This window comes from Cervus canadensis, chromosome 23, assembly GCF_019320065.1.
Source record: "Cervus canadensis isolate Bull #8, Minnesota chromosome 23, ASM1932006v1, whole genome shotgun sequence".
Taxonomy (NCBI): domain Eukaryota; kingdom Metazoa; phylum Chordata; class Mammalia; order Artiodactyla; family Cervidae; genus Cervus; species Cervus canadensis.
Window position 1 is genome coordinate 56821436 of NC_057408.1, and position 12153 is coordinate 56833588.

Genomic DNA, 12153 nt, shown 5'->3' on the forward strand with positions numbered 1-12153 from the left:
ACACAGACTAGCCTTAGAGCTTTTATGGTAAATAATTTACACTAGAAATGCTGCATCATGAAATTGAGGGTAGGGAAATTATTACTTAAGCAAACACAATCGATCCCAAGTCATCTTGAATTTCCCGGATCTTGCAGCCAGCTCGAAGGGTGTGGGTGGGAGCAGAGGGGCCTGAGGAGACTGGCCGGGGCATCATTCACTGCGGACCTCTCTCCCCACCCACCCAGGTATCCATCAGGCCTACCCACCCACCTATCCCACCTCCTCTCCCCTCCTCGCTACTTCTAAGGCCAGCTCTGTCTTCCATGTTTATACTCCCAATGTCCCCAAATCCAAGTGGAAACCTGAGTTTCCTTTTGCACCAGGTGACTTTATTTGATGGATCATTTTTAGAAAGAAATAAAAGCCTTCAAGTGGACATGTCTTTCTCCTACTTCCTCATGAACTGAAAAGAAGGGAGATGGTAAGCACTACAGAGTAAGATGTACAGTGTGCATCTGGGGCAGGGAGTCGAGTTGGGCAAGGACAGGATGTCCCCGCCCTGGAGCTGCACTCACAGGCCCAGAAGATGAGAACCCACCCATGCAAAAGTGGTCCCCAAACAACAAAGTCGTCCGATTTTATCTCTGTCACCTTTCTGCCAAGCTTCACCCACAGGACTGTGTATAATTTATATACAATTTGGTTCTGGGTTATTTCTGCCCCTCTAATAATGACAGCAACTTTAACAATAGCAGTAATAATAGTTGATAGTCCCAGACCACTTGCTATGGGGCAGGCGCTGTACTCAAGTGCACGGCCTGTGTTTGTGAACCTCACGGCCACCCAGTGAGATGGTGACCACATCACCTTCATTTTACAGTCCAGGAAACTCAGGCACAAAGACGAACAACTTTCCCACAGTCCCCCGAGGTCCTAAGTTCACACATATAGTAGATAGTATAAAAATTCTCATGAAAAATGTTTCTCCTGTAAAATGAGATACTGTCCTGGAAGAAATGCTGATAAATGACAAAAGCAGACAGTGCTCAACAGCCATCACTGCAAGTGAACCAGGACACCAAGCAGCCCTGGCCTGCAAGACTTTCACCCTGAGGGCGTCTCTTCCCCACAGCATTACCCACCCCTATTCACCCCCCGGCCTGGGTCTAGCTCTGGCCAGTAAAAACTAATTGTGTCCATCATTCTAGGAGCATGGACTCATCTGTAGCAGGTCATCAGAGTTCTCTTTCAGCATGCTGTCCACCAAGGTCTACCGATCATAGGTCAGGTCCAGACTGAGGGGCTTTTGCCTCGCTGATGCACATCAGACTCCTCTCAGTGGTCACATTCGTCCATGTGCAGTGAGCTGAAAAGCAATCTGCCTCCATTATTGGGGGCTGCGGGAAATACCACTTAAGGCTAATTTCTCTTATAATATATGCGAGCGGAAGGTGTGCATACAATCCAGAAGCTTTTAAACTACTTCCCTTAAGAGAAAATCAGAGAGTGGTCCTCACCACGGCACAGAGGGCCAGGAGAAAGCTGACAACCTGGTCCAGGTTTTTGCTTTCATTGTTGTATCTTGGGGCAGATCCTGCTTTCAGGAGCTGGCAGAGGAGAGGAGCATGACAGCGCCAAGAGGAAGCTGATGCTGCCAGATGCCGCCCTCCAGAGCCCCCCGGTCAGGACTCACAAGGATGCAGGCAGCATAAAGGGGCCAGAAAACGGCTCTCAGAGCAAGGGAGGCCAGTGTCCTCTTGAGTATTTTGTCTCTCGTTTCATAAGCATCAGCTCTTGCTTCCACAGTACCATGTCCAGTGAAGACATAAAGAGGAAGATAAAGAAATGGACTTAATTTTAGGAGGATGGACCCGCTAGGTAACTCAGTAAACCTCAGGCCCTGTCTCTGACCAGCAAGACTTAGGATGCACCAAGTGGGGATGGAGGTTCCACAGACAAGTCAGTGTGGGTTCCAGGAAACAGGGCACCCAGGGGATGCTACTCACTCACTCCATGCTCATCCCATGTCAGTCAGGATGGGATGCCCACTTCCCAGACCCACGACTGGCCCTGAGTGTTTCCATCATCTGCTGAGGTTTCAGATGCTGGGTCACAGTATTGGGACCCTCGTGCTTTGAGGATTGAAGGGCAGTAGGAGAAAGTACCTCTGAGGCCTAGAATGACCTCTTGGTCAGTGGCTTCCAAGCTCTTAGGATGAGGAAAGTTGGAACCCTAGGTGCCCCTCCCTCCACAGAAGAAGAAAGCAGCTGATTTGAGGGGACTGACCCTCAGGGTAAAACAGATTTAACAATGAGCCCAGCAACTGAAAGAAGCAAAAAAAATATGCAATTCATTACGAGGACAAATCTCCAAAGAAGAGAAAATCATGGACTGAACACCAGAAGCTCTTACTTAAACCCTTTGAAATTGCACTAATCCAGAGTCTTAGGAAGTACAATGGGCTTCCCTGGTGGCTCAGATGGTAAAGAATCCGCCTGCCAGTGTGGGAGAGCCGGGTTCAATCCCTGGGTTAGCAAGATCCCCTGGAGAAGGGAATGGCCGCCAACTCCAGTATTCTTGCCTGGAGAATCCCATAGATACAGGAGCCTGGCGGACTACATTCCATGGGGTTGCAAAGAGTCGGACATGACTGAGTGACCAAGCTTGCACACATGCAGAAAGTACAGTGGAGAAAATAATCCCAAACTGGTTATAAACAAGGGGGTTCCACAACAAGGAGCAGAGAGATCAGAAAAGATCCTGGCTCGCATGGCAGTGGCTCCGGCCACTCTCTCACCCTCTCAGCTGGGCTCTCCATCTCCATCCTCAAAGCCACCTTCCGCCCCATCTCCACCCCTCCTCACCCCACCTCAGCTGCAGGTCCAGACTGGGCGCTACAAGTTCCCAGAGAAGAGAGATCACGGGTGGCCCTGCTCTGCAGAGGCGAGACTTGGCCATCAGACTGGCCTCTGTGCAGGAACAAGCTGGGTCCCCATCTCCAGATGGATCCAGCCCGGAAGAGGGCGGCCACTCACCTGCTGAGGCCCAGCCTGCATGGTCAGGTCGGCTCTAAATTGAATGGGACTGTGTGCATGGAGTGCCCTGTGCAAAGGATACCACAGCCCATTTGTAACAAGGAGAAAGGAGGCGTTAATAGAAGAGGGATATAATGACATGACGGGCTCTATTCAGAGTAGCCGTCATCACCGCAAAGCTTCCCTTCACAGTCCGGAAGCAAACGTTTCTTTCAATCAACAGCCTGCTTCAGCACAGCCCTTGTATCATCCAGATGGGACCTGCATCTCCCCCTCAACCCCTGCTTCCCAACCCCCGCAGGTCCATCACCGAGGCAGACAGACTGCTTCTACAGGCTCTGGCAGGACATGACTGAAACAGTCCAGTTTTGATGGAATGAAAATATTTTAGTAAGCTGCACAACACGTGTCTGAGGAGAATTTACAGAGGTGCCGCTCGCCGCCCCCCCCCCCAAAGATTTCCTCACTTACCTGGAAGTGAAGGGGGAGGGGCGGGGCAGCAGGTCCCCCTTCTGCACAATGGCATCTTTAACAAACCCGCCAGCCGCCAAGCACTAACTGGGCTGGTCTGAAACAAACTTTACTGCTGCCAGTGGCTGTTCACAGGGCTCTTGGGGGAGAGAACTTCCAATGGCTGGATATTTATAAAGGCTACCGTTGTCACCAGACTCACGGCTCAGATTCCTGAGGGATCCTGGGAGCTTTTGCCGTAACGAGGTTGAGGGCATGCGAGTGTTAGACAGGGAGAGGAGTTGTTAGAACACCAAATTAAACACGTATAAATGAGCACTCAGTGGTTTGTAGTCTGAAGACCACTTGAGTGAGATGGGGAACCCGGACATGTCTGGGTTCCTTCATTTTAATTTGACAAACTCTGGCACACAGAGGATGCATTCAGACGGCACAGGCACTCTCTGCCTTTTCATTTGAAGTTTTGCTACTTTACATCTACGGATGCCAAAAGAAGGCGGAACGTCAAATGTGGGATATCAAAACAGCGGAGTTTGTGTTTACAGCTCAGATGGTGTAATCGAAACTGCAAATGCTAGAGAAACAATAACACGAATAAGGTGAAGTCAGCCCCAAATGAAAAGTCAGTGTTTCCATTACCACGGGGACAGGGTTTTTCAAGAGTTTATATAACTTGATCATTAAAAAATGCTCCAGGCTGAAAACCTGGTCTGTGTCAACCTTGGACTAAACTAGTTTGCAAAGCTCTGAAGTTTGTTTGCTCTCCTCTTTTATCCCTTTTCAAGAATGTATGATTTTTAAACACTGCACATGAAGCTGAACAAAAAAACTCTGTAGACCTGGTGCACCAATATAATTCTATTATATTGACATGGGTGGAAGAGAATAGAGCTTTTATATGAGACGTCAAAAAGGAAAGAAGGACAGTATGATAGATTTGGACATGTTCAAGACACATCTCTGTGAAGAGTAACAGCAGAAGGCACTGCGCATGAATAGAATGATCCCTAGGAATATACTGTGTCTGGAAGCCCACATATTCAGCTGTGAGGTTAGGAAAGGCAGGTCTGACTCTCCAAGACTATGCTGCAGGGAATGGCCAGTAAGAGATACGTCAAGAGGCCAGATCTGACTGGTCTCTACTTTCACCACTGAGCAAGGCAGCCCAGGACACCAACATAGGTTCCATCCAAAGGGTCTAAGTAATGTGGACTCTGGCCTGGGAAGAAGGGGAAAACACAAGTACAAGCTGCTATGTGTGCACATGTGAGGTGTGTGTGATATGTGGTGTGCGTGTGGTATATGTGTGGTGTGTGTGTGTGATGTGTGTGTGATCTATGTGTGTGGTGTGTGTGCTTTGTGTGTGGCATGTATATGTGTGTGATGTGTGTGACATGTGTGTGTGGTATGCATGTGAGATGTGTGATGTGTATGTGTGTGTGGTGCGTGTGCGTTTGTGTGGTATGTGTGTAGGGTGTGTAATATGTGTGTGATCTATGTGTATGTTGTATGTGTGTGATGTGTGTGTGCACGATGTGTGCTATGTGTGTGATCTGTGTATGTGTGGGGTATGTGTGTGATGTCCGATCTCTATGTGTGTGATCTCTGTGTGTGTGTGTGTGTGTGTGTGTGTGAGATGTATGACGTGTATGTGTGTGCTTTAAGTCTGTATGTCTTTCTGTCTCTATACCTTATAGGAGAGGCTCCTCCACATACAGTAAATTCATTTGTAAATGTGAAAAATGGAATACAGTCTTAGCATTTCACATTTCATTTTTGTTTTGACCTTTGTAGAACTGTTGCAAATACTATTTTGAATAAAAATAGAAAGACCTAGACTTTGGACCAGAGAAAATTATGTGTTCACATCCTAATCTAGATACCCTCAGCACAGTTCTGTCTACAACATCACTCAGCACCAAACAGCATTTGCAGACACAGGCAAGCTATATATTTGTAAACTCAAGTTTGAAAAATCTGATCAGTTGTAATATATCTTGTAACTAAATATTTTCAGTGGTAAAGATAACTTATTATTTATGAATCCTTTTTTAAAACAAAGAGATATTTTATTTTCCACATTGCCATGGTATGAGTTATTACTCAAGAGAAAGAAAATAAAATGTTGATGTCAAAACATTATATATACAGAATATATAACATTATATAATTGGATTATGGAATCTCATCTGGATGCAATAAATCAAATAATTTTTCCATGTTCTTCCTCTCACACCTACCTTTTTTGCTTCAAATTCAGCTTTTATTGTGGGGAAGGTAGCAAGCTGTTCAGAAAATACTTACGGTTAAAAAATCCCTCCTTCTGGCTCTGGGAATGCCTGCTTAAGACCTACCCAAAGGATTTTTGATTCAGGAACAGTAAAAAATATCACTGCTAACATTTCTACTAAGTTCAAAAAGACCTGAATCTGGCCAAGTGTAATAAATGCTTCCTATCGTATTAATAATACAACTAAAGTACCATTATTTAAACATTGTATTTTATCAAGTTTTTAATAATGATGTGACTTTCATCAGACATTAAAACCACATTGTAACAATGAAATATTATTCAGCCACGAAAAGGAACGAAGTCCTAACATAGGCTACAACATAGATGAACCTTGAAAACATTACGTTGAGTAAAAGAAGTCAGACACAGACATCATGTAATTCTGTTTGGATGAAATGCCCGGAGCAGGTAAATCTACTAGAGTCAGAAGGTAAATCAGTGGTTGCCTAGGAATGCATGGAGAGATAAAGAAGGATGTATAGTGTTCATGGGTGCAGGGTTTCTTCTTGGGGTGATGAGAGGTTTCTGGAATTAGTAGTAATGGGTGCACAACCTAAAAACCACTTAGTTGCATTCCTTAAATGGGTGAATTTTACAGTATATGAGTGCTAAGTCTTTTTTAAAACATATCTTAATTCATAGATCTTAAACAAAGGATCACTTTGATAGGCGTTACTATCCAAGGACCTGGACGCTTAATAAAATGGCCAAAATGAACACTAACTTAGCTCTGTGAAGTTTAGCTCTCTGAAAGTTATGCAGTGAGAGATAATGAATAATCTATAACTCTGGATTTTACTAAAGAATCTCTCACTACATTTATGCTAATATTCTTTGATCCATGAATAATTTTAATCTCTTTTTATTTTACTGGGAAGGGTGCGTTTACTTCATTTGTGCTTGCACTTAGGAAAGATCAGGAAATTTCAAACCCACAAACGAGTTCCTCAGTGAAAAACTGACAACTTAAAACTATTAATTTAGTCTTTTCCAAATATCTCAGGGTTTCTTCAGGTTTAACTTAAAACATATGGATTGTATTCCATCTTTTTAAATCCTTTTTTTTTCCAAATGACAAACACATCCTACAAAAACAGGAGTAGAACTTATCTGATAGTAGATTAATTTTAGAAAAATGATCCAACCTAGATAAAGCATATAAGTGTTGACTTTTTCAGATCAAAACCTTAAAATATAACATGTGTAAGATATATCATTTCATTATGAATAGCAAAAAGTAATCCCAGTTTGAAAAAGAAACCGTCATTCACTTTTTCCCCATAAAGATGAGCGAAATCTTACATTATGCTTTAGAAGTGGATTGAGGTCACTGTTGTATAATGTTATTTAACTTTTATACTCTTATTTATCCTGGTACATACTGTGCCTGTCTCATCTCACTAGCTGTAATGAAAGGTCTAGGGTCTATATGTAAATCTCAATTTTTTTTTTAGACTATACCCAGCCATAGTGTGTTACATACAGATTGAAGTCTAGTAGCTAATATGTGTTGAAGATGCATTAATTAAGTTATTCACATTACCCCACTGTCAAGGCACATGAATTTCTTTGTACATATTTATAATGCATGAGGTTCACAAATGGCCAAAAACTGCCACAGTTGTTTTTTTTTTTTTTTTATGTAATCGTTGCCTAGATTTCTATGAGTGTCACAACACATAGCGTTGTTAGGCACGTTCACAGCATGATAAAAAGGCCCCATCATACTCACAGTTGTAACCAGGTGCGATGCGGTGCTGTGCCTCCAGACTCGCCAACGTGATGTGGAAAATGATGTGCAGCAGCAGGAAGGAGAGACTGGTGAAGCACAGAGACTTTAACAACCGTCCCGTGTGTCCTGGGGAGGAGAGCACGGAGACGTGAGTAAGGCTGCGACGACCACACTCATTCTGACCTTCCCACAAGTTCACACAGAAGATGTGTCTACATAATCTGTTCCATGGGCTTCCCTGGTGGCTCAGACGGTAAAGACTCCGCCTGAAATGTGGAGACCTGGGTTTGATCTCTAGGTTGGGAAGATCCCCTGGAGAAGGGCATGGCAACCCACTCCAGTGTTCTTGCCTGGAGAATCCCCATGGACAGAGGAGCCTGGAGGGCTGCAGGCCATGGGGTAGCAGAGTCAGACACGACTCAGCGATTAAGCACAGCACAGCAATCTTCTATAGAATGACTCAAAAGTACATGAGATGTAATAGTGACTCTCTTAATTATTAGTTTAAAGCTAAAAGCAACTTATTATCTTTATAAAATTATATGATTAACACTGATTAAAAATGTGTTTATCACAGGATGCTTGCTTGCATGTTTGCGTGCCCAGCCGTGTCTGACTCTTTGAGACCCTGTGGACTGAAACCTGCTAGGCTTCTCTGTCCGTGGGATTATCCTGGCACGAATACTGAAGTGGGTTGCCGTTTTCTACTCCAGGGGATCTTCCTGACCCAGGGATTTGAACCTCATCTCCTGTAGCTCTGGCATTGGCAAGGGGATTCTTTATCACTGCACCCCTGGGAGGCCGTTATCATAGGATATGTTACTACAAAATGGAAACACTAAAAATCCTCTGGTACAAAAAGCTTTATAAGGGAGTTCTGCCAACTTTGAAGGAACAGATAATCCCTATCTTATAAAAGTAGTTCCAGAGAGTAGAAAAAGAAGGAAAGTTGCCTAAAACATTTTACAATTTAGAGTAAGTTTATTTTCAAAATTAAATAAGGCTAGAAAAGTGAAGGAAATTATAAGGCCATTTTACTTATGAATATAGACACAAATTATTTGAAAACAGTATTTGCTCACCAGCTGAAATAGCAAAGTAAAATACAACACTAAGTGAACTGTCAGGCAAAGACAAATATCATATGACATCACTTATATGTGGAACCTAAAATTTTAAAAATGATACAAATGAACTTATTTACAAAACAGAAACAGGCTCACAGATTTAAAGAATGAATTTATGGTTACTAGGGAGAAGCAGGGTGGTGGGCAAGATAGTTAGGAGTTTGGGATCAACATGTACAGAGATAAACAAGAAGGACCCATTGTAAAAAAAATTTTTTAAAGGTAAAGTTCAAGTCAAATATATAGACAGTAAAAAGGAACCTGAAATTAAAAAAATACAATACCTCAAAAGAAGCTTTGTTGCAGAAAAACAAATGTGGCTTAATAGTAACAAAATCTGTGATGTTAAGTCATACACTGGTAGGCTGATTTGATGATTTTATTAATGGATACATAGGAGAATTTCATTAAGTTCAAAATCTGTTTCTGACAATATAATACTCTGAAGACTGGGAATAGGAGGAAATGGCCTTAAGATAATAAAGAATTTATACCATAACTAAAGCAAATATCTTGTTTCTGGTGGAATTGTGGACATAGTTGTATTAATATCAGAGAATCACCAAGGACACCTGAAACCCTCATCACTTATATCACTAGGTATACTGGCCAGTGTTGTAAGATAAGAAAAACAAAGAAGAGTTGTAATAACTAGAATTATTTGCCAGTAATGGGATCAAATGGAATCATTTGCAGATGACCTTATTATCAATATAGGATGTCAAACTTAATCCACAGACCAATTATTAGAAAAAATACACAAAAATGATTCAGATGCAACATCATCTTGCAAAAGTAAGTATAGCTCCTCTGTGTTGGCAATAATCAAATAGAAAGCAAGATACAGCATAAATTAGCAAACGAAACTATATTGTAATGGCTTTGTCAAGGTGTCAGTATAATCTAACACTGATCAAATGTCGCTGTGAGTTTACAGATACTGCTAAAGTCTGTAATGAACTGACTTTAACATGCTTTTCATTGATCTGGGCGGGTCCATTCAATCAGTTGTAAGTCCTGAAAAGAACAGATAATTGGCCTTAAAGTTGAAGCTTAAAGGTCTAAACTGTTATAAATATAACTAAAATGCTTCATTTTGTCTCATTTTTTATTTTCAAGTCTAGTTAAGGGTCTGTCAATTCTGCTGAACTTTTCAAAGAACCAACTTTTGGTTTTGCTGATTCTCACTACGGTTTTTCCAGTCTCTGTTCCATTTAGCTCTGCTCTCATCTTTACTTCTTCCTTCCTGTTGCTGGTTTGAGGTTTAATTTGCCCTTCTCCTTTCCACTCCTTAAGGTGTAAATCTAGGTTATTGATTTAAGATCATTCTTTTTTTTAAATACGGTTGTTTACAGCTATAAATTCCCCTGTGAACACTGCTTTTGTGTATCCAGTAAGTTTTAGCATGTTATGTTTTGTTTCCATATATATGTATGGATTACTCTCTTCATACCATTTAAAATTTATTTATTTATTTATTTAAGGCTGTGTTGAGTCTTCATTGCTTTGTGTTGGCTTACTCTAGTTGCGGTGAGTGGGGGACTACTCTTCACAGTGCGAGGGCTTCTCATTCTGGTGGCTTCTCTTGTGGCAGAGCACAGGTGTGGTTTTCAATACATGGGCTTGGTAGTTGCGGCCCACAGGCTCTAGAGCTCAAGCTCAGTAGCTGTGGTGCATGGGCTTAGTTGTCCTATGGTATACGGAATCTTCCCTGACCAGGGATCAAACCTGTCCTCTTCATTGGCAGACAGAGTCTTAACCACTGCACCACTGTAGAAATCCTTTAAATAATCTTAAAATTCCCTTGTAGTTATCTCTTGGACTTGCTGGTGTTTAAGAATGTATTGTTTAATTTCCATAGACCTGTGAATTTTCCAATTTTCCATCTGCTATTAATTTCTTAGTTTCATTCTATTGTACTTTGAGAAGATACTTTATATGCTTTCAATCTTTTTAAATTTCGTGAGAATTTTTTCATGATCTAACATATGGTCCACCCTGGAGCATATTTCATATAATCTTGAGAATAATGTGTATCCTCCTAGTGTTGAGTGGAAGGTTTCATATTTATCTATTAGGCCTAGTTGGTTTATAGTATTGTTCAAGTCTTCTTTTTCTTTGTCATTCTTCTATTTAGGTGTTCTCTCCAGTATTGAAAGTGGGCTATTGAAATAGCCAGTTATTACTGTATGATTATCTATTTCTCCCTTTAAGTCTGCCAATTTTTTTGATGCATATATTTTGGGGCTCTGCTGTTTGTTGAGTAAACGTTTATAATTGTTACATCTTCTTGAATTGAACTTTTATCAATATACAATGTCCTTTTGTAATGATTTTTGACTCAATGTATATTTTGTCTAATATTAATGTAGCCACCTCAGTACTTTTTCAATTATTATTTGTACAGGACATTTATCCTTTCACTTTCAACCAACTCTTCTTTGGATTTTAAATGAATCTCCTGCAGACAGTACATAATTGGGTTATATTTGATTATGCATTCTGCTACCTTTACCTTTCATTGCAGAGTTTAATCCAATTATATTAAAATACTTACTGATAAGGATACATTTCTGTTATTTTGCTATGCTTTTCTGTATGTCATAGCTTTTTGTTACTCATTTCCTCTATTACTTCTTCCTTTTTTACTTTTGAAGGATGTTTGCCTATATAAGATTGTCTTTTAAAACATAGAAAACTTAATCAATTGGTTAATTGATTTTTACATCACATATATTCTTTTTGAGGTTCTTTTACATTGTAAGTTACTACAAGATATTGAATACAATTCCCTATGCTATAGAGTAGGACTTTGTTGTATCTATCTTGCTCCAACCCTATAACTTCTTCCAAACTAACAATAAGACTAAATTAATTAACTGGAGTATAAGACCATCAAATATATACTCTTTCAAAATGCTTTTTTTCCCTCCTGATTCTGCCCCAAAGACTCCTGGTTTCAAACTGGCTCCTGCCCTGAAGATATGGAGTCTCCCCGACCCCATTCCATCTCTCTGACCGGGGAACTGGGGAAAGGGGTCTCAAGAGCTGAAGACTAAATGGGGATCCTCTAATTCTGTTATAAACTAGTCCAAGTCCTGGTCTTACCCCCAAGCTACACATGTGTGCAACAGACCCAAAGGAGCTTTGAGAACTGAACTACAATATAAAGAACCACATGGGTCCCAGACTGACCCCTGAGGGGTGTGTGTGCAGGGCAGACCCAAATGGAAAAGCAAAGTTTTGAGAACTAACTGACATTGGAACCACCAGTCACAAAAAGTGAGACAAAGCTTGTGAGCTGAAACCAACCAGACTGACTGCCTGCTGGAAGCAGAGAAACAAAGGGGAAAAAAAAAACAAGTTTCTCCAGAGGATTTAAGATGACCCAATGATTCATAACATAATATTCAAAGTGACCAGGATATAAACCCATATTACTTGGCATAGAAAACACCAGGAAAATCTGACCAAGTCCCAGGAGAAAAGACAATAAAGTCAACCTTGAAATTA

At 41.3% G+C, this 12153-nt stretch overlaps 1 protein-coding gene across 6 annotated transcripts in view; it reads right to left on the reverse strand.

Moving 5' to 3' along the window:
• PIEZO2 (piezo type mechanosensitive ion channel component 2) overlaps window positions 1–12153 on the reverse strand; it is a 240735-nt gene that overhangs the window by 150796 nt on the left and 77786 nt on the right. For all 6 annotated transcript variants that reach the window (XR_006265021.1, XM_043444481.1, XM_043444480.1 and 3 more), the window contains exon 3: window positions 7514–7639. Coding sequence is in view for 5 of the 6 variants with exons in the window: in XM_043444481.1 (XP_043300416.1) it covers window positions 7514–7639 (126 nt within the window). In the remaining variant the exon portion in view is untranslated. The remainder of the gene's footprint in view (window positions 1–7513; window positions 7640–12153) is intronic.